The sequence below is a fragment of the Ziziphus jujuba genome, chromosome 5 (assembly GCF_031755915.1).
Source record: "Ziziphus jujuba cultivar Dongzao chromosome 5, ASM3175591v1".
Taxonomy (NCBI): domain Eukaryota; kingdom Viridiplantae; phylum Streptophyta; class Magnoliopsida; order Rosales; family Rhamnaceae; genus Ziziphus; species Ziziphus jujuba.
The window spans coordinates 8,063,838-8,087,609 of NC_083383.1; the positions used below are offsets into that span (position 1 = coordinate 8,063,838).

General features: G+C 34.6%; 3 protein-coding genes across 4 annotated transcripts; 1 reads left to right on the forward strand and 2 right to left on the reverse strand.

The window, feature by feature from the left end:
- Nucleotides 1-2,740: 2,740 nt before the first annotated feature.
- On the forward strand, nucleotides 2,741-9,025 carry LOC107409103 (protein DA1). Of its 2 annotated transcripts, XM_048475551.2 has the most exons (13): nucleotides 2,741-3,378; nucleotides 3,655-3,681; nucleotides 4,103-4,254; nucleotides 4,503-4,593; nucleotides 5,289-5,427; nucleotides 5,667-5,787; nucleotides 5,917-6,000; nucleotides 6,736-6,855; nucleotides 6,950-7,162; nucleotides 7,364-7,426; nucleotides 7,537-7,655; nucleotides 8,133-8,191; nucleotides 8,454-9,025. In XM_048475551.2, exons 2-13 carry the CDS (start codon nucleotides 3,675-3,677, stop codon nucleotides 8,792-8,794), a joined length of 1,509 nt encoding a protein of 502 aa, XP_048331508.2. In that variant the 5' UTR covers nucleotides 2,741-3,378; nucleotides 3,655-3,674; the 3' UTR covers nucleotides 8,795-9,025. The 2 variants fall into 2 exon arrangements, with proteins under 2 accessions (XP_048331508.2, XP_048331509.2); XM_048475552.2 differs by lacking the exon at nucleotides 3,655-3,681 and having other exon boundaries at nucleotides 2,742-3,378; nucleotides 8,454-9,023.
- Nucleotides 9,026-9,048: 23 nt separating this feature from the next.
- On the reverse strand, nucleotides 9,049-9,957 carry LOC107409714 (probable calcium-binding protein CML41). Its single transcript, XM_016017139.4, has one exon. The coding sequence runs from the start codon at nucleotides 9,729-9,731 to the stop codon at nucleotides 9,174-9,176; it is 558 nt and encodes a 185-aa protein (XP_015872625.1). The 5' UTR covers nucleotides 9,732-9,957; the 3' UTR covers nucleotides 9,049-9,173.
- An 806-nt stretch (nucleotides 9,958-10,763) lies between these two features.
- On the reverse strand, nucleotides 10,764-12,647 carry LOC107420200 (lysM domain receptor-like kinase 4). The gene has a single exon (XM_016029098.3). The coding sequence runs from the start codon at nucleotides 12,645-12,647 to the stop codon at nucleotides 10,764-10,766; it is 1,884 nt and encodes a 627-aa protein (XP_015884584.2).
- Nucleotides 12,648-23,772: the final 11,125 nt, after the last annotated feature.

The window sequence follows — 23,772 nt, forward strand, 5'->3', positions numbered from 1 at the left end:
AAGATGGTCATTTTTTATTCTCTAATAGAACATTGGCAAAATTTAATAATAAATCCTATTTTAGTAAAGTTCGTGGGATTCATCCATTTATTAGTGTGATTTTGACTTGTTTTGAAATCAATAAAAATAAAATTGAAATGGAATCCATGGCCAATTTGAATGGAAGTATGGGATCAATGTTATTTTTTAATACATATTATTGAATAATAACGAATGCTGAAATTTGATATTAACATTTATTTTATGCTAATGAAAAAAATATTTATCATTAAAGATGTTATTAAATGTGCTTGTTATGGTGGGGTTGCCCACTTGTACTATCCAGTAATAAAAACCGAACTATTTAAGTAATGTGAGGTGTATTTGGAAATTCATGTCCCTCCTTTTGTAAGTATATTAGTTATTGAGGCTGTTTTGAATTTTGGTGGAGTTGAAGTTTAAAAAATATAGACGGGCGATCTAGTTGACAGTGGTATGTGTGGACGGAAAACATGTCATTAGAAACTGATAAGATGCGGCTGGGAGAGACTTTTCAGTTTTTGATAATTTGTAGTGGTTTTGATTATTCCTTTCGCACCTAATTAAAACCCATCCTTGTCTTTGTTGACCCGTTTGGCCGCCCTTGACGACATCATTTTAACTTAAAGCAAATATAAACCATGTTTATTGCATTTCAATTCTTGATCATTTTTTTTTTCCTTCGTTTTTTATAAATATCATTTTGGAATTCATATATCATATATCAGTCTCCTAAGTTATTCCATGGGGATTAGTTTTTTGAAATTTATTTTTTTAGTATTTGAAAACACTTTAATAATTACGTACTTTTTACAAAAACCATTACAGTGAAAATATTTCATCAAGGTTTTTAGTATTAGACATAATATTATATTCAGATTAGGTATAGGTTGACAAATTTCCTTCCCTATACCTTTAATTAAGCCAAAAAGAGGCCTTCATTACCATACATAAAATGTATCAATTAATTTACCCACCAAAATATATAATTTATGAGATGTAACAAACTATTTATCAAGAATAATAATACTAGTCAAAGTGAAGTTGGCTATACCCATTATATCAACATGTTTGAAGTTATGGAATTAAGTTATCCCCTCTTCCTTTATAAAGTAACTAAATATAAACAATGAGAAGATCCCCATTTAATAAATATATGTAGAATTGTGACAAAACATATATATATATATATATATATACATGTAGAACATGCCATATCATTAATCAATATTTAATAGATATCAAGGATAATATGTATTATTATTCACTCCAAAATGAAAAAAAGGATAATATGTATAATATAATTTATATAAATAAAATTAGATTGATATCAAAACAACTTAATAGTTTTAATATCAAATCAATTTTATTAGTATTAAATTATAGTAAAATTAAAAATTTTAAAAATAATTAAATATAATTTTGATGATATATTAAAATCTTATTAAAAAAATAAACATTGTTAAAATCTAATAATAAATAAATATAATTTTAATTTTTAATTTTTAATATAAAATTAAAATGAACATCGAAATTGAAATATGAAATAGAACATGAATCGGAACGGTAAACTCCCAAGCAATATGAGAAAAACCAGATATTAGTAATTTCCATGGCGGCTTGCGTCCCAAGGACTTTATTGGTTGGTTTAGTCGTGCGTGAAAGTTTTTTAAGGTGAAATTCCTAAGCATGGGTCATGCCTCAATTTGGTAGGATCATTTCTAAGCAACGCGTGAGTGGAGAGGCAAAGGAAAGTACATAAAACAAAATGCGATCGAGGTTGTAGAGCATGAAAACAAAAAAAGAAAAAGAAAAATGTTAATTTTGATATTAAAAATTAATTTTGAGCTTAACGAATTTAAAATATAGTTAAAATAGATACCGAATCGTGCAATTTTTTTCCCGTTCAACCAGCATTGTGTATGTAAATACTATAAGTTAATTATCATGCATAATATTCTTACAATCCTACTTACATTAACGAGTTATCTCACTATTACATAAATAAACGCGTGATCTCATTTTTTTTTTTTTCCCAATAATTTGACTTTTGCATTAATTCCAGTACGAGTTTCCATTGAAATTTGAAAATAGGGTTTTTATTTTTAATTTTATTTTTATGTCGGGCACATATGGAAAAACGTAACTTTATTTACGTCTAGCGGGCCGTTTGTTCCGTGGTCTTATTTTTAATTACCTATCTTTATCCCTTTTTTATTTTTATTTCAATTACACCAAAAGTTTTTGGATCTTTTTCTTGTTCTTCCAATAAGTGAGTTAGGAATCTTTTATCCAACTGTCTTTTTACCTTTTTTTTTTTTTTTTTTTTTCTTTTCTTAAGTTTCTTTTTTATACATTTTCAACCTCTTAAAAAATTATTCCAAAAAATGAAACTTTTAACCTGTAAATCTCGTAAATCTCACATATTTCCATGTCCACAAGCTTCGTCGCACAGGACAGTTGTGTGTCAGCAGCAAAAGTAAAGTACAGAAGTCCTTCCGTTAGTAAAAATCGTTTTTACCAGTTTGGAGTCAATAATGCAAATTCATTTTCAATCACAGGAAATAATAATAATTTTTCACGAGTTTACTTTATTAAAAGTCAAATTTTTTTTATTTTAATTATAAAAAATAATAATCACAATAGTAAATAAAGGTTTAGCCTTTTTTTTTTTTTTTAATATGTATATTTGTATAAATCTGGTACGTCAAATTTGCTTTACGCTTTCGTCAAGAGCCTGAATTTGGGGTCTTCTTCTTCTTCTCGATGGAGAGGGTTAGGACCCCACATGCAATATATGTTGCCTCCAAAATAATAAGAATATTCGCAATTACCTTTCCCAACTGGGTTTGATGAAACTTCGTCAATCCCTTTTGGGTTAAGACAAAAATATTTTAAAAAAATTTATATAAAATTTTCTTGAAATTTGACTTTGAATTGGCGTACAATCAAGAACTATTCTCCTATATTTGCTGTTCTTGTTTTTTATTTACTTTTATCTCTCTTTCTTCTGGGATTTTTCTATACACGTGAATGGTTTTAAGTTTTCTTCTTCCCATTTTTCTCCGGAATATTTCTTTTTCTCTGGCAGATTCTGCTCTGAATTGAAAGAGCCAAAAAAAAGAAAAAAATTTTCAATAAAGTGTGTGTCTTTCTTTATTTCCTTCAATCCTTGAATAGATTATTCATTTACCACAAAAGAAAGGCATAGAGAAATAAAGAGAGGTTGGGAAGGAGAAAATTTATTTATCTTTTTTCTTCTGATGACACTGCAAAAGTGTTGCTTTTGAGCGAGTCGGGATCTTATCTGATCTGGGTTTGCTCTGCCTCCATCGTTCCCGCAGTTCTTGATTTGGTGAGGTGAGTCATTCCTCCACTACCTGATTATCCACTTTTTACCTTTAACCTGAGATTAAAGATGAAACGTCATCAATTTAATGGTCATGTTGAGCTGGAAGAATCTCTTTCTTTTTTTCTTTCTCTCATTATATATATACATATATATATATATATATATATATATATATATATATATATATATATATATATATATATATATATATGTGTGTGTGTGTGTGTGCGCGCGCATGTGTATTTATGAATTAAGGTGGTAAGAATTGATTTTCTGTTTTTCAGCAGAGACTTGCGGTGCTATAATGCCTGGTGGGTGCTCTGGCATCTCCTTATTTTGCTTTTAACAAACCCAGTTTTTTTGTTTTTTTGGGGGGCATTATAGGGAGATGAAATCTGCATAATATGTACCTTCATATTAGCTGTATTTTCACTAAATTAAATGAAATTGATTCTCGCGTTTTATCTATTATGCGAATGGCCTTTGAAAATGATTTTTGAACAGCAATAGTTTGCAAATGTTTTTGTTCTTCACATGAATTATGGATAATTCTTCAATCACAAATTATTTGTATGCTTTGAGTATGTTTAAAATGCTTATGTGTTTCTGTTTCTTTGTGGTATATATAATTAGAAGGTTATGAGTTTACTCAGAGCAATTTGAATATCTCGAGCTTCTATATAATCCTATTGTTTGGAATTGCACTAAGGTAATTGGATGCTTCATGTGCAGTTAAAAACTTAATTGACCATGAGCAGATGACTTTATGCATTATGGGCTGGCTTAGCAAGTTTTTTAAAGGCTCAGGCCACAAAATTTCTGAAGAGCGTTGCCGTGAGAAGTATGGAGAAGATGCGACTGGTTATTCACCTTCTTGTTCAGGGGTAATCAACTCTTTCAAATCTTACGGTTTTTCTGGCATTCTACCTTCTCAGATGATCAGGATAGGGTGTTGTAACCATATACATTTCACAAGTTTGCATAAAAACTTAAAATATTTGACAAAGAAGGGATATTATTGATTGTTTTAAAATTTCATAAGTTTTTTCATGTCTTGTTTTGTTGTTTCTATATATCAGCTCTTATATATGCTTAACCTCCTAACATATTTCACCATGTAACTTGAATGCAGGAAATGTGGTCAGAAAATGAGAATGAAGACATAGACCGTGCCATTGCACTGTCTCTCTTAGAAGAAAATCAAAAAGGCAAGAGTGCAATTGGTGAGTAAATATTTAACAGTTGCTATTGTACGCTCCTCAGATTTTTAATGCTGCAAGTGTAATTGTTGCAAGTGTACTTTCTTTGTGTTTGAAGGCATTGAGTGAGAGGCGGACTCAAGGATTATGCAAGTCTTTGATAAAAACTAGGAATACCATTGCCAGTGTCATTACTGATGTTTTCTATACACATGCTATATGGTAGAGGAGAAACATTTTTAGTTGAATCTTGGCATCTCTGATTTGGTGTAATTGCAGATCGCTTGACATTATGTTTCTATAATCAAGTAAAAAGTGCACGGCAGAATTTTCTGTCATATTTGGTATCTTGCAGGATGGATTTGGCATCCTTTTAAAGGGGCTTTATTATATGATCTTCCATATTAGCATTGTTAGCTCCCTGAAGAAAAGGCACATGCTTCATTCTTCACCTTAAAAGAGGCACATTGTGATTTGTCATATAATCAAATGTCTAAATGCATGTACTTCATTTTGAATCTTATCTCTTGGCTTTCTGTACTGGAACTTTTTTTATGGTTCTTGGATATGCCAAATTGATGATGTATAAGTGTGATGACATAAATTAAGATAATGATAAAAATTCTTCAGCTTGATATTGTTGAGATATTTTATCTTGTGTGTATCCTTATAATGAAAAATGCTATAATTTAACTTGAGCAGTTTCTCATATTGGGTAGATAATAGTTTTCAATTGGAAGAAGATGAACAACTTGCCAGAGCTATACAAGAAAGCCTAAATGTGGAGTCTCCTCCCCGATATGGAAATGAAAATGCATATCAACCCTCCATCCCTGTTTATTTCCCAATGGGATATAGGTAATCTTTTGGAAAACTTTATATCTAAAGTTTAGTGGCACTTTGTTTCTAAATTACCATTGAATATGCAGATGTAGTTGCTTTATCATATATCAGCTTACCGCATCCATACTCCCAGTGGAATTTGACAGTTGTATCCCTTTTTAGGTTGCTTTATCTTTTTTTAATTAATATAGCTGTTTTAAGCTTTATTCATGTGCAAGAAATATGATGAAAGAGTCCCTTCACACTATTGGCAGGGTTTGTGCCGGTTGTAATACTGAGATTGGTTATGGAAGGTATCTAAATTGCTTGAATGCAGTTTGGCATCCAGATTGTTTCCGCTGTCGTGCTTGCAACCTACCAATTATTGATTATGAGGTGCAAAATTTAATCTCAATTAGCTGCCAAAGCAATCTAATTTCTGGATGATTTGAATTAATTTTCAACTGTAGCTTCACTAAATAGTACCCGGGACTAAGTATTTTTATAATATTTTATTTCTTGCAGTTTTCTACATCTGGGAATTACCCTTATCATAAATCTTGTTATAAGGAGAGCTACCATCCAAAATGTGATGTTTGCAAGCACTTTGTAAGAATCTCTCCTGCAAATAAATGCTATTCCAATGTTACTTATCTTGCATAAGCTTGTCGTACTTCACTTTTATGTATTAATTTCCAGGCAAGTAAAAAAGGGAGGCCATAGCTGACTAATGACTAGCATACCTCATTGAAGCTTAATTATGTCAAGTATAAATATAAATAAAATGTTTAAAAAAAAATTAATGCTCATAATGTATATAATATTAATCTTTTCCAACAGCATATATATGCTAAATTAATACAGAGAAACAAGGATGTGTACTTTCATTTATAATTTTAGTAATAAATACTTTGGATGCATATATTTTCATAAATCTGTGTTAGATGAGAGAGAATTGACAGAAAGAACTTGTATCTCACAATTTCCCAAAAATGCTCAGCACTGTTTATAATGAAGTGTTCTCTTTCATATGATTTATATCAGTGCTGATCTGAAACACTTAATATGCTTTTATCCACCAGTTAAGATTTGTTTTATAATTTATGTAATGGTCCATTTGGATTGCTTATACATATATACATGCATGCATACATAGATGTGTGTATGCGTGTATATGCATCATGGTATTGGAATTATTGATAGCAAATGCGTTAAGATGGAATTTAGAGACCTCATTCATCTACTATTATTTGAATACCATATTAAGGTTGCTACAAAACCTATAGACACGTCAATCTAATATTATATTCAGATGTGTTAGTTACAATATATGTCTTTTGACAGATTCCAACAAATCCTGCTGGTCTTATTGAATATAGGGCACATCCATTTTGGATCCAAAAATACTGCCCTTCCCATGAACATGATAATACTCCTCGATGCTGCAGCTGTGAGAGAATGGAGGTTAGTCTTCTTACATGCTCTAAAGAAAAACATCTTGGAGACCATGTTTATGACAAAAAGGTTTATTCACTATGTTTATGTTCATTTTATGTAGCCACGGGACATACGGTACGTCACCCTTAATGATGGTCGAAGACTCTGCCTAGAATGTCTTGACTCTGCAATAATGGGGACCAATGAATGCCAACCCCTTTATCTTGATATACAAGAATTTTATGAAAGTTTGAACATGAAGCTGGAGCAGCAAGTTCCATTACTCTTGGTTGAAAGACAAGCACTAAATGAAGCAAGAGAGGGTGAAAGAAATGTAAGAACATATTGTTTTAACTGTCTGTATCAGATATAGGCATTTTTCCATGTATACAATTGACATCTCAAATATGCCAATATTCGTTTCCATTTTTTCTCCTCTTGTCTATGTATGTGCTACATGCACATAAAGATCTCCATTTCTAAGTCTTTTTTATATTGTTAATAAGCATTGGTGTTTTCTTTTTGTCATCTCCAGGGCCATTATCACATGCCTGAAACCAGAGGACTCTGCCTTTCTGAGGAACAAACCGTTAGCACAGTAAGGATTTGTTAAAAAATACCCTTTTTACTTTCTTCAATTACTGAGTTGTATGAAGATAAGCTGTTAATTGGTTTGTTAACTATGTTTACTGACCAAAAAATTATCAGATTTTGAGGCGGCCAAAGTATGGGATGGGAAACCGAAACATGGACATGATAACAGAACCCTATAAATTAACCCGACGCTGTGAGGTGACTGCAATTCTAATCTTGTATGGTCTTCCAAGGTATTGTTTCCTTTTGTCTCCCTTTGATTTGACAGTACTTGTATCAGATGGGGCACTGTGAGGTGCTGAAGAAGTTTCCAAGTCTTACAAGTTATTAGTAATGATATACTCTGATGATTGTTCCCAGAAACACATAAGATAAACATGTAAATTTCTAGAAATGTCTATTGTCTTATAGATGTTGTAGATTACTTGAACATAGAATTAACAACAAATGTACCAACTGTCAACTAGTTTTATTCTGAGACTGGATATGGAAGCAGATATATATGTTAAATGATTTAACTATTTAAGATGCACAATTTATGTATTTGACAAAAAAAATAAATAAATAAAGCAGCTAAAATTTTAGCATGATCCAAGTTGTTACAAGAATTGACCATAAAAGTTTTCTCATTTCACCTTGCCTTTTGTGGGAACTTTTGCTTCGTGGCAAAAGATGTTAAAGTTTAATACAATAAAACTGTCTGAATACAGGTTGCTGACAGGGTCGATCCTAGCACACGAGATGATGCATGCATGGCTGAGGCTTAAAGGTGCTATTCTTATGGAGCATTACCAACCAAATAAGAAAAAGATTAATTTTCTCCTCTAGGCTATTAAAATGAGTCCTTTCAATCAACTATAATGTATTGTTTTTCAAATTCCGGATATGATAAGAAAACCATCAAGGTTGAGTCGACAAGCAACATTGTTTGTCATTGTTTTAAGTCTTTAGGACAACTATAAATTCAGGATTAAGTGGGCTTCTGTTTGTCAAGATGTTTAACATATGTTTATGCTTCTGGTATTTTGAAGGTTTTCGAACTCTCAGTCAAGATGTTGAAGAAGGGATCTGTCAGGTTGTGGCTCATATGTGGTTGGATGCAGAGCTTATGTCTGGTTCCGGCAGCAATGTAGCATCAACCTCGTCTTCATCATCGTCCTTCTCTTCCTCCTCCTCGTCGTCGACCACATTAAAGAAGGGAACAAGATCTCAATTCGAGAGGAAGCTTGGGGAGTTCTTTAAGCACCAGATTGAATCGGACATTTCTCCTGTGTATGGAGATGGATTCAGAGCTGGCCAACAAGCAGTGCTTAAATATGGTCTTAGAAGGACCCTCGACCACATTCGGATGACGGGGACCTTTCCTTATTGAAGTCCTGATTCTTGAATTCATTTTTTAGTGCATTTTTTTTCTTTTTTTTTTCTTTTCTTTTCACAGGATTAAAGTTTTGGCCTTATGATTATTAGACCCCAAGGCCAAAGCGCATAGGGAAACTGACTCTGAAGTAGCTTTCACTTGCAGCAAGTGTTGATTTGTACGGTTTTGGTCGTAGCGGCCATATAACACGAGATTTAGTGATTTATGTTCAAAAGATTAGCAAATAAAAAAATTAAAAAAAAAATTGATTTACCACAAAAAGATGGTTGATGAGCAACAATTACTTTATTAGGATTTGAAACAAAAAAAGAAAAAAAAATGTATATATTATGAATGGAAAAGAATAATAATATTTATATACAAAACAAATGAATCAATGCGAAGTCATCATGTGGTGAAACTCGTGGAAATCAAGGACACCATTGCCATCAAGATCAAATGCTCGAATCATGGAAGCACAGTCGCGGTACGATTTGGAGTCTCCGAGTCGATTGAGCATCTGTTGCAATCCTTTAGGGGTTATACATCCACAACCTTTATCAACTTCAAACATCTCAAAAGCCCTCTTAAGGTCTTCGTCTCCATCTTCCGTCTCTTTTTCCCTTTCCATCAATTTCACGAACTCCGTAAACTCCAACAAACTGTCGCCGTTTTCATCGAATTCGGCGATGACAGTTTGAGCATCAGAAGTGGACATGGGTTCTCCAATGGAGGCGAAGTATGCGGCAAGTTCGTCGCTGGAAATCTTACCGTCTCCATTAGTGTCGAAGTGGCGAAAAACTTGCTGAAGCTCGTGTCGTTTCGTGGAACTCGAAGGTGGAGATGGAGGTGGGGTTTTGGATTTGGATTTGGAACGAAGGCCAGGAAGGAGGCTAAGCTTGAAATTGGTGTGAGAGGGAAACCATTTGGGGGACTTGGGAGAAGTTGCCATGGAATTTAATGATTTTTTTTTCTTCTTTTCTTTTTAGAGCTTTGAGATTCTGAGAATGAAAATTCAGTTACACGCTTGAGAAAATCAGTTATAGTTGGAGAGGTTTATAAAGGAAAAAGAATTTGCGGAAAAAGTGGAAATTGTTGGGCAAACACCGGAGTTGCGGAGAAAGTGCGAAAGTCGGCCCTTCAGTCCAGCTGCGGTGAAGGCGACATGTAGTTTCCTGGCTGGCTTGGTCCGTGCTTTCGTAGAAAGGAAAAGAGTAAATGATTGCCCACATGCCGCGCTACTTGTCACTGCCTCACTGGCTGGCTTTTTCCACTTGCTTCGCTGTAAAAAGTTGGAGCTTCGAGGGGATCAAAACATAAACCACTGTTTTATGCCAAAATATCTCGCCAAACTACAAAACTGGGCCACGCGGAATGAAAGTGATGCGGTATTTTTTATTTTTATTTATTTATTTTTAATATCAATCAAATTAAAAACATAATTTTCTAACACTATTATTGACAAAGGTTAATTAATTGTTTCATCATTTTCATCCTATTGGTTTTATACCCCTTTTGTTTTTTGTTTTTTTCAGGGTAATACTACATATATTAATTTTGTTTACGTATTTTATTGGTTTAGAAATTAATATAAATTAAATCGATTAATAAAGTTAATACAAGCTAATAAAATAACATCATGTCATTTATCATATATATATATATGATAGTATTTTTGTATCAATTTGTCATTTGCTATATCAATTATTAAACAAGTTGGTTTTATAGTATTATATATCTTTTAAAATCCATAGCTAAAATTAAAATCGTTATTACTTTATCTATCTTTCTTTTGTTTTTTAGTCATGATTTCAATCTCCGAACATGGTTATAATCAATTTAGACAACTAGCACTCAGAAAAAAGTTGATAACTGAAATGATATAACTAGAATTTCATATACTGTGGATAATATTAGCACTTCTCCAATAATTTCCATCATCTGGTATAAAGATTGAAACACATACAAACATGTTTTACCTCTTCTAACCGCTAATAAAGGAATCCACATCCAATACTAATTCTGATTTCAGTAAATCTGCCTGAATTTTCAAGAGACTAGAAACTACCTCCTCCATGATTGGTCTCCTTTCAAGTTCTCGATTTAAGCAGGCAACACTCAGTTGAGCAATCCGCATGGCCAATTCTATCCTATTTTCTCCTTTGAGAACAGGGTCAATGAGCAAACCAAGCTCAGCTTCTGCATTGTCTCCTTCCATAATTGATACTACCGCTGATGAAAGTAACACTTTTCGTCCATTTTGTTTTATGGAAGCCTTTTTCCCCGTAATGAGTTCCAAAATCACCACTCCCAAAGCATACACATCCATCTTTGCTGTTGCCAGTCCCATCTCCAAATACTCAGGAGCCAAATAGCCTCTCGTTCCCACCACATGGGTTGACAGAGAACGGCTTCTCGTTTCTTTCTTTGCTACTCCTGCGAGGCTAAAATTTGATATCTTAGCCCTCAGATTGGTGTTAAGTAGGATATTGCTGGTTTTGATGTTTTTATGGACATAAGCAGGTTCAGTGAAGCTGTGAAGGTAATTGAGTCCTTGAGCAACATCAAGAGCGATTTGAATCCTCCTTGCCCAACTCAAAGTTTCCTCAGAGTCAGAGTTCTTGTTGTTGTTTCCATTGAGCCATTCCTTCAAAGACCCTTTTTCCATGTACTCAAAAACAAGATAGAAGTGCTGTTGATATGTGCATATGCCTTCAAGCTTTATCAAATTGAAGTGGTTGATCTTCTTCAGGATGTTCACTTCATTCGTTGCATCTCTACTTATTTTCTTGACCGCCAGGGTTTCCCTGCCAAATACCCCATAATACACGCAACCCTTTATTCTATTCTTGGAGCTGAAATCTTCTGTGGATTTTTTGATCTCCTCAAATCCAAACACATGGAGAAATTTCTCGAAACTCGCAATTTCGACACGGAGATCCTCTGGAGACACCCATGTCGCTCTTTTGCTGTTACCCCTCGGAGGAGACTTATTATTTGATCTCTTCTTGTAAAACAGAATGGCAACGCATAGAACTACGCAGAGGACTAGCACCACACAAACTGCCTCAATCGCAAAAATTACATAAACTTTTCTCTTCCCTTTATGCCGCGTAGGATTGCTATTGTAACTCTTGCGAACTACGGTTTGTGAACTCGAAGGCTCGGTTGGAAGAGGAACCAGAATTGCTGTGGAAGGAGAAAGTATCGGATTCTCCTCTGAAAACCCATTTGCATCTAGTACACTCCTCGAACTTACATTGAATCTCTTGGCAATATCTTCAACATTATCATCCTGACCAATTGAGAAAGTTACCAGATACTTAATTCCATTAGCAGATTGATTCGATGTGGGACAAGCACATCTGAGGGGCACTTGCAGTTCCCTATTCGGATGCAAGTTGAATTCATCATATGGATTGGCAAGCATGACAGAGCTGCAAGGAGATAAACCCTGGTATATATGATTGGCTACATAGAAATATGTGTCGTTTTGGCCGAGGATAAATCTGGTGTTGGCCTGGTAGTACTGATTCATACAAGAGCAGAACACAGGAACAATCACTTCTTTGTTCAGTGGGAATACTGTGAGCCTTGTGACTTTGTTGATTCTGGCAAGCTCTTCCGGATTTGAAGATGTGAGGTTTGAAATGGTTGCAACTGAGTTATAATCCGGTTGAGATGTGAGGATGACGAAGGTTTGGCAACTTGGGTATTGGCCATTGCAGGAGTAAAGGTAAGTTTGAGATTTACCAGTTTGGTCCTTTTTTTGGCAATCCTGTGCTGATATTCCTGAATAATTTTGTTGAGAATGAACGCACAGAGATAGTGAATTCAGTAAGAAGAACACCAGAACAATCTGATTCATGATGATTAGTGGATGAAGAGTGAGTACTGTGTTCAAATGAGAATTCAAAGGACCAAAGAATGTTAGAGAGCAGAGTAGTTAAACTTTATAAAACAGCAAAATAAACGCGTTCAGGAATATTAAATTATACGACAGCAAAGTTTTATCTTTATAAATTGGTAGGTTTGTCTCCGAATCTAGAGTCCAAAGCTCGAAATTTTGGTTACGTTGCTCCATTAGTTAATTAATAAAATAGATGATAATACATTCATTCTTGACTTGATCAACTGCATAAACGTTCTATGATAAATTTAATAATATTGCCGTTAATAAGGAGCTCTAATTAAAGACCCACTTGAATAATTTATATGAATAAGTTAATAAATTTTTTGCTGGCCCGTGATTTGAATTTGTGTCAAGTATTGCTTTTCAAGTACCAGTGGCTGATAACCCATGTAAATAATCACAAAAAACCAAGTCCAAGCTAGGTACATTCAACCCCCCAAAAAAGTCCAAGCCACGTACATATTATACAATAAACAGCACAAAATCAGCTAATAGAATTATAGGCACATCGTCTGTGTGGGCGCACTAAAAAGAGAAAAAAAAAAAAAAATTCTTAAAAAAATAATATAGAATAAAAAATAGGATTTGTAGGTGTTGATGGGATTGGGATAATGGGATCCAAGCCCATTTTTGGGTCGATGTGAGAACACACAAGGGCGAGTAAAACATCATTGAACGTCTGCCCGCTTGTGAGAAATGGTCAAAAGATCCTAGTAGTAGCAAAGATTGAAAGCCTAGACTGGCAGTTCTAATGTCAATCGTACAAGACCTTGGAAGGTGGCTTTTGGATTTTTCCTTTTTTTTTTTTTTTTTTTTTTTTTTTAAATATATAAATTTTATTTATTTATTTATTTTTTATTGATATTTACTACAGTAGAATCCAATCCATTCGAGAAAAAACAGTGTCTTTATTCAGTGTTTTTTTTTTTTTTTTCCTTGCTGTATCCTCGATGTTCAAGAGATAAATTTGATTTTTAAAAATAATAAAATTATTGGTATTAACATATTTATTAAATTTATTCATTAAATAATATATATTAAAATATTATTAATTGATATACTAATAAAATTTAAATATGAAAAATTAAATTTTTAAATGAATAATTATTAAAAAAAATAAAATAATTAAGTATTATCATATTATTTAATAAATAAATTTGATAAATATTTAAATAATTTTAGCATTTTTATTGCAGAAATATGATGCATATCCAAGCCTATAATATAGTAATTTTTTCCACGTCCTCATAGAATATAACATTTGACACTTTAGTTTTGTATTTATAATGAGTATCCAATTTTAGCAATGTTACAGGATTTTTATTTTTATTTTTATTTTTTTAAGAAAAAGGAAAATACTATAGGAAGTGTTATATTTGACATTTGATTTGGCATTGTTAGAAACTCATGTCAATAATGCAAAAAATGTATTTAAAAATAAACATTTGTTATTATTTAGTATTTTATATTAGAAATTTGGAATTGACATTTTAGCATGCCTTCCCTCTGTATTCCTATTACCTTCGCACCCAACGGAATATATACAAATGTAGAAGGAGAGAAACTTTCTTTACTTCAAGCCTCAAAATAAATAATTCAACCTACATTATACCATTTGATGTTTTGAATTAACTTTAAATTTCGATATTTGATTGATACCTATATTACAGTACCCGCATTTATTTTGAAATATTTTCGTGTTTATATAATTTTATTTAGTTGATGTCATCAATTGTAATAAATTAAATTTGTTTTATAAAAGAATTCATTTAGATTCCTTGTTTTGTCTTAATATATTAGATTTTATGCTTTTAAAAAATCACTATTAACATCTTTTAGCTTTCTGTCTTATCAAAATAGACCCAGCAGTTTTACCAAGTAAATACCATAATTGTATTCCCACAATTTTATTCGATCGTATACCAAATTTATCTTCTTTTTTTTTTTAAGTAACAAATTATCTATTTTCATAAATATAACAAATTAAAAAGATATTAATTGATTATACTCCAAAAATATGAAGTTTTATATATAATCGTGGCAAAACTAAAGAGGGTTAAAATGAAAATTTTCTTTTATTCTATTATGTGTTAATTTTTTAATAATAATAATAAAAGTTAATTACACTGTACAATTTTAATATTTATTTTAATTACAATCAAAATTCTTATATATGTGGTAATTGCAAATCACTCGCTGCCGTTACCACATTAATGTTAAAGTTGATAAAAAGAAAGGTATAATAGTCATTTGACACAAATAAACCCTTGATCGACCCAAAAAAAAAAAAAAAAAACGACGTCGTAAGTGGCTATTAGATCCCTTGTTGCAATGCCCTAGCGCAACATCCATGCACCTCCTCTTCCTCTCCCCCTGGTCGTCACTCTCAACTGCATCGACGATTGTGACCTAGAGCAAGACTCCTTGGTCGGCGTCGCAATCGTCAAGCACGTCCCTCTCAGCCGACTCTTCGACGGCTACCTCCCACGTGCCACCCAGTGCCATCTCCGTCCTAACCAGCTCATCCTCTGCCTTTTCTCCTCCGACCGCGTCGTCAATTCTACTCTTGCTGCTGACCTCGGCCTCCCCCTTGTCCACGTTGACACCTCGCGTGCCAAGGAGATTGCTGACACCGTCATGGCGCTTTTCCTCAGCTTACTTCGCAGAACTCATCTGCTTTCGAGGCACGCGCTCTCAGCTTCTGGATGGCTTGGCTCGCTCTAGTCGCTTTGGCGTCGTATGAGACGGTGTCATGGGGTTGGGGATTATTGGTAGATCTATTGAGAAAATATCATATATGAATATATGTAAATACATGTGGACAATTTAATACAAAATAAATAAAATAAATACAAAATAAATAAAGCATTTTAGAACATGTAGGTCCTTGAAATTGATCTGCTTTCTAGAAAGGTCGACCGAGGCCTGTGTGATACCACAGTGTCCTTGAGACGTTTTACGTCCACCGGTGCAGGAGTTTTGTAGCGAACGTCTTTCAGGATACAACGGCTACAAAAGGTTTCGGATTCAGCACCTCTAAAGCTTTTCTCTTCGAACTCTCTATGTACCTTCACTTTACCACTGTTTTTTTTTTCCTCTATTTTTTTTTTCTGTATTTCCTTCCAAAAAATAAAAATTGAAAAGAACATTGTAGTATATGCAACCTTCAAACTCTCACCAAGGAGTTATTCTCCCGTAAAACTCTCTCCCACTATTATCAAAAATATTATTTGATTTAAATAAAAAATATTATAACAAAACTCAGCAATCGAAAACCCAAATCATTCACACTTGTGGGCCTAGGCCTAACTCTAACAATCCCTCACATGAATGATTTGATTTAAAAATACAAACATGACTCTAGTGGTAAAGCTCTACAGTCGGAACCTGCATAGGATAGGTAGATGTTACTCTTTGAAGCTTCCCTTGAGAGACTACATTTTTTTTACTGACTTATGGTAGAAGTAATATCTTTGAACCATTTCGTCTTTTGTGTCAATGACAACATAGCCCACACATGATTCCTTCCTGGTACACTTCAGTTCTTACTGTTGTGTTCATTTTAGCCCTGAACACCTCCCTGTTTCTGCGAGAGTTTCTAAAGAATTGTGCCCTAAACAATTCTCCTTTGAAGCGGCCACTCTTCTCTCTCACATAGGTTATTCCTATTTCTTATATAATCAGCATACCTATGCATAGATTACTAAACACACACTTATAGGAATCATTAAAAACATACTTTTATGCTTAACCTCTTTCTATCACTGTTTCATCATAGGAATGGGCAGAGGATTAACCCCCCACAGTGATCCGTACTAGTCTTTACAATTAAGTTGTCTCATTGAACATAGATCTTGGGATCTCCAGTCAACTAGGTTGGGTTTCCATCGTATTGACTTTATTCACGGGCTTCAATCCCATTCCCCTCGATGACTTCTCAACTAGTTCTCTATTTAACCATTTGGTTAGCAGATCCGCAATATTATCTTTTGACTTCACATAGTCTATTGAGATAACTCCAGTTGAGATTAATTATCTAATGGAATTGTGTCTACGACGAATGTCTCTAGAGTTTCCATTATACATAATATTCTATGCCCTGCTAATCGCAGATTGACTATCACAATGTAAACTTATTGCTGACACAGGTTTAGGCCACTTCGGAATGTCCTCTAAAAATTGGCGTAGCCATTCTGCCTCTTCACCACATTTATCTAGAGCAATAAACTTGGATTCCATAGTGGATGGAGCTATCACAGTTTGTTTCGAGGACTTCCATGTTACAGCTGCACCTGCTAATGTGAATACATAGCCACTAGTGGATTTTGAATCCTTTATATCTGATATCCAATTTGCATCACTGTATCCTTCTAATACAGCAGATATCTTGTATAGTGCAGTCCGTATTCACGAGTATATCGTAGATATCTTAGTACTCTAACGATCCCTTTCCAATGATCTTCATTTGGATTACTCGTGTATCTACTTAGTCTACTTATTGCGTAGGCTAAGTCTGGTCTGATACAACTCATCAAGTACATCAGACTTCCAATCACCCTAGCATATTCTACTTGAGATACACCTTCTCCTTTATTTTTGGATAAGTGTAAACTCATATCTATGGGTGTTCTGGCTATACTAATGTCATTATTACTAAACTTAGCCAGTATTTTATCTACATAATGAGTTTGACTAAGAATGATTCCATTCAAAGTTCTCGTGATTTTCATACCTAAAATCACATCTGCAAGCCCCATATTTTTCATGTCAAATTTAGAATTTAACATGGCTTTTGTAGTTCGAACCATATTGTCGTCACTACCTACTATGAGTATGTCATCTACATACAAATATAGAATAACATATCCATTCTCTGTATCTTTTACATAGATACACTTGTCACATTCATTTATTTTGAAGCCATCTTTTAGCATGGCATTATCAAATTTTTGATGCCATTGCTTTGGAGCTTGTTTAAGTCCATATAAGGACTTTACAAATCTACAGACTTTCTTTTCTTGTCCTGGAGCAGTAAAACCCTCAGGTTGCTCCATATAGATCTCTTCCTCTAGATCTCCATTCAGAAAGGCTGTTTTCACATCCATTTGATGTACTGTAAGATCTCGCAATACTGCGATTGCCAGTACAATCCTTATGGAGTTTATTCTCGTTACTGGGCAATAAGTGTCAAAATAATCAAGGCCTTCTTTTTGCTTGTATCCCTTAATTACAAGCCTTGCCTTGTATTTATCTATTGTTCTATCTGCTTTCATCTTCCTTTTAAAAATCCATTTGTAACCCAAAGGTTTACAACCTAGAGGAAGATCTACCAACTCCCAAGTGTGATTCTGCAGGATGGAATCAATTTCACTTTTAACCGCTTCTTTCCATAAATTCCCTTCAGGAGAATTTATGGCCTCTTGGAAGCTTTGAAGTTCACTTTCTAGCATATAAGTAAGAAAATCCGGACCATAGGAATTTTCCGTTCTTACTCTCTTGCTACGTCTAAGCTCAACCTCAGTTTCTTGTTCTTGATCACTATCATGATTATCATCATCCATAGTATCATAAGTCCGTTTAGATGTACTCGGTCCTTCTTCCACTTTATATGGAAAAATGTATTCGAAAAATGATGCATTTCTTGATTCCATTATTGTGTTCTTGTGTATATCGAAAATTTCTGACCTATACACGAGAAACCGATATGCACTACTATTCTGTGCATATCCTATGAAGATGCAATCAACAGTTTTAGGACCTATCTTCACCTTCTTAGGTGTAGGTACAACTACTTTAGCTAGACACCCCCACACTTGTAAATATTTGTAGGGGGTTGTCTTCCCTTCCATACTTCATAGGGTGTCTTTACCTTATCTTTCCGAGGAACCTTATTTAAAAGGTCATTTGCCGACAAAATAGCTTCCACCCACAAGTTCTGAGGTACTCCAGAACTTATCAACAGTGCATTCATCATTTCTTTTAAGCTTCTATTTTTCCGTTCAGCTACACCATTTGATTGTGGCGAATATGGTGGAGTAACTTCATATATTATGCCATGTTAAGCACAATACTCTCCGAAAGGAGTTATATACTCTCCACCACGATCACTTCTGATCACTTTAACTTTCCTGTTGAGTTGATTCTCAACTTCTGTTTTATAGAGAATAAATTTCTCTATAGCCTCATACTTACTTTTAAGCAAGTATATATAGCAGTATTTCGTGCTATCATCAATAAAGGTGATAAAATACTTATTACCACCTCTAGTCGGTGCGAATTTTAAATCACATATATCACTATGTATTAAATCCAAAGGTTCGTTATTTCTATCAATTGTTTGATATGATTACCTCGTTAATTTTGCTTCCACACAAGTTTCACACTTATGATTGGAATCAATTTCAAATGTGGGAATATGATTTAAGTTAATTACTCTCTGCAGAGAATTAAAATTAACATATCCTAGTCTACCATGCCATAAAATGGAAGACTCAAGTAAGTAAACAGAAGAACTACTAGCTTTATTCATTTCTAGCTTTACAGTCATTACATTCAGTTTAAATAAACCATTGACTACATAGCCCTTTCCCACAAACATCCCAAATTTAGACAAAATAACCTTATCTGACTCAAACACTAAGCGAAAACCATGTTTGCTCAGCAGCGATCCAGATACCAGATTCTTGCGAATGTCTGGAACATACAATACATTATTCAGAGTCAGCTCTTTCCCCGAGGTCATCTTCAGGATTACTTTGCCCTCATCTTGGATTTCTGAGGTAGCGGAGTTACCCATAAACAGCTTCTCCCCATTCTTCTTTGGTTCGAAGGAAGTGAACATACTCCTATCCGAACACATGTGGCGGGTCGCACCAGTATCTATCCACCACTCTCTAGGATTAGATCCCACCAAGTTCACCTCAGATTTCACAGCACTTAGGTCAATATCGTCAACCTCTTTAGTGATGTCCTCCATCACTTGTGCCTGGTTCCTCTTTCTCTTTGGCAGCCTACATTCAATAGCTTTGTGACCCATCTTGTCACAGTTGAAGCACCTGCCTTGAAATTTGGCCTTCTTGGAGATTCCTCCTTTTGGCCCCAGCTTAGAAGCTTTTACAATTTGCTTCTTATTCTTGGAGCCCTGACCATGCTCCACAACATTAGCCTTCAACACGGCCTTCGAAGTTCTCTTATCAGACTTCCTGTTGTCATTTTCTATGCGAAGCTTGCTAATAAGAGCATCCATATCTATCTCCTTTCTCTTATGCTTCAGATAATTCCTGAAGTCACTCCAACTCGGAGGTAGTTTCTCAATCATACAAGGCACTTGCAATGCTTCATTCATTATCATCCCTTCAGCAAGCATTTCCTGAATCAGCACTTGCAACTCATGTACTTGATTCATTATTGGCTTTGCATCCACCATCATGTAGTCCAAGAATCAGCTTGTAATAAACTTTCCTGAACCCGCATTCTCGGTCTTGTACTTTCGATCCAGTGTTTCCCACAGCTCCTTAGCTGATTTCGTGCCACAGTATACACCATACAAGGCATCAGACAGGCCATTCAAGATATAATTCCGACATAAGTAATCGGAATTATTCCATACATCCACCATCATGAGAGTCTCTTTATCACTCTCTTCATTACTGGGTGGCGCATCTTTAGTCAAGCACCGCGCAAGTCCCAGGGTGGTCAAATAAAATAGCATCTTCTGCTGCCACATTTTGAAGTTTGCTCCATTAAATTTCTCAGGTTTCTCTGCATGACTAGCAGAAGGAGGCATCTGAATTCCAGAAGTTTGAGTGGGCACAGTCCTGTTGTCTTCACTTGCCATTTCTGTAACATCACAAAACAGAAATCAATTAGTTGTTATTTTCTATATTAACAAACTAATTATAAGCAATTTCCATAAGGAAAACACACAAAAAAGTGATTTTTAGGGTTTCTGAATACACCACAAAAAATTAGAGTATACATCAAAAAATACTATTCACAATCACGATTCACGGTACTATTTACCAGTACTGTTCATGCCGTGTCACTATGCTAACGTGGCAGGTCAGCCATGTGGCATCAACGGCTGACATGGTAACCTGCCATGTCATCATACTGCTGATGTGGCAACCGCCACATCATCACAGGGCTGATGTGGCACTATGCCACGTCATCACACGGTCGACGTGGCACCATGCCACGTCATCATCCTGCTGACTTGGCACCTTGCCACATCATCACTGTGCCGACGTGGCACCGCGCACGTCATCACTTTGATGATGTGGATATGCCACGTGGTGATCCTATTGGCACTACCTACGACACGTGTCACTACTAGAGACAGACACGTGTCACCTGTAGCAGGTCGATACGTGGACTGTCCAAAGCATGACACATGGCCTTCTGAGAAGGAGACATGTATCACCTGTATCAGGTCGACACGTGTTCCACCGTGGGAGACACATGGCTCATTGCTGTGCGACAGGTGGCAAGCCCATTTGCCATTGGGCCGGTTCTCTTGGGCCTTGATCTCAATCGGGCCTTGGTCCTGGGTTGAACAGTAGCCTATTCTAACCTGGTCTAGGCTTTAGAACTGGGCCTGACCCAATAAAATAAAATAAAAAAAAAACCGGCCCAGCCTTTCAAATACAGCCCAAACCCTATTTCTTTTCTTCTTCAACCTTCAACCGGGTCGTTTTGACTCGGTTTCTCTGGTAAACGGGTCATAGGACCCAGCAACAATTTTCCTTCTCTTTTTCACTCTTCCAGTGGCCAAAAAATTGCCAAAAATACACCAAAAGGTTTAGAAATTTATGGGCAATTCGATTTTGGAAAGAATTTTGATCAAAAACAAAAAATTAATAATTACCCATAAATTTTTATACCCACAGGTTTAATAAAAATTTTTTTTTCTTTCTTTCTTTCTCTTGTTTCAACAGTGAAACACACATGGAAATATTTAATCAATATATATATATATATATAAGCATAAAAATGCAATATACACAGCAATCAATAACATAATAAACAACTTAAATTTCCACATTATATTTACATATATAAAAATTATTAAAACATCTTAAGATTGTTGGGAAAATATCATATATGAATATATGTAAATATATGTGGACAATTTAATACAAAATAAATAAAGCATTTTAGAACTTGTAGGTCCTTAAAATTGATCTGCTTTCTAGAAAGGTTGACCGAGGCCTGTGTGATACCACAGTGTACTTAAGACGTTTTACGCCCACCGGTGCAGGAGTTTTGTAGCGAACGTCTCTCAGGATACAACGGCTACAAAAGCTTTCAGATTCAGCACCTCTAAAACTTTTCTCTTCAAACTCTCTGTGTACCTTTACTTTACCACTTTTTTTTTTTCCTCTATTTTTTTTTCTGTATTTCCTTCCAAAAATAAAAATTGAAAAGAACATTGCAATACTTGCAACCTTCAAACTCTCACCAATGAGTTATTCTCCTGTAAAACTTTCTCCCACTATTATCAAAAACATTATTTGATTTAAATAAAAAATATTATAACAAAACTCAACAACCGAAAACCCAAATCATTCACACTTGTGGGCCTAGGCCCAACTCTAACAAGATCAGCTTTGGCAAGTGCTTTGGCTACTTGGAGCTTGGCTTTCAAGATGAGCATCCTCTATTTTGATGTTTTCGAGGTACAAATACGATAAACATTTTTATCTAGTTATTCTTTGGTTGAAATTGGTGGTAGTCGAATTTTCAATAGCTGAAAATGCGATTCAATTTGCATTTTGATTTTGGACTATATGTAGAGAACCTAAAAATTTGATTTTTGAAGTTGTCGTTGCTATGATTGTGTTTGCCAAGGAGATGTGCTTCATTTTGTTGTTTATGAAGCATGAATCAGATGGAAATGAGGGACTAATTGAAATGGGTTCTTGATTGATGGTCGGAAATGAAGTAGCAGTTGTAGTAGCCAAGAGCAGTGGTGGAGATTGTTGCAGGTGTTGGATTTTTTTATTTTTATTTTTTGTTGGGCGGGTCTAGGGTTTATTTGTGTCAAATGACAACTTTAATGCCAATGTAATAACGGAAGAGATTGATTTACAATTATTATATATATCAGATATTTGATTGTAATTAAGATAAACTTTAAAAATATACAGTATAATTAATCTTAATAATAACAACAATAATAATAATAATAATAAACTAAAACTGGTACAACTTCGTATTAAAACAGAGCTGTAAGCCCACAAATATCCGTACGTTTTGGTTGGCCCGTTTTGCAACTGGCCTGAGGCCTCTCCACCTTGGAAGCCCAAATGCTTAGTTTTAGTAACATGAACGGGCGATGACACCGCTATCAGTATCATATCCAAGAAATTATGCATTTTCAAGTCCTCTAGATTTGTTATTAAATGTAGAATGGTTTTCCAAGCAAATGCAAATTCACAAAAACAATCATGCCAAATTCTCAGCTTTGAATTAGTTTATCTTCCTTTTTTTTAATTATTATTTTTCGCTGTAGAGGAAAAAGCAGCACTACATCTACATGTGCCAAATATCTTAAATTTGATTTAAGGCTGTGGTGGTGCGTGGGACCTGAGAATGAGCAAAAGTGGGATGCATAAAAAAATTAAAGATAAGAGATATCCATTTTGAGAGTAGCTAGCAAGCTCGTAGTGCCATTATTATACCAGGTTGCTGTTTATTAAGCAGTACTCATTCACAGAATCAAACTCAGTATTCCAATTCCAGCTGCATATCATCATCATGTAGCATAGAGGACTTGCACCCACTTGGCATTTCATATGCTGTACCAGCTCGTAAAGCATTCGTGAAAAGGGGACTTGCACTAGTTATGTTACATATCCTTCCTTCTCTCGTTGATGATGTGAAAGTTATGCACATTTCCTTTATAAACCTATTTCGTCTCGCAATTTGAGAATATCCCATCATGACGGATATTGAAACCCCCTTAATCTGTGCGCAAGGGCCACGCGTACGGCATTTAAAATCATATATATAATTTCTTTTCCGTGTTTTTTTTACCCTCAATTACATATCGGACTTGGCTATTAGTGAAAATCCTTGG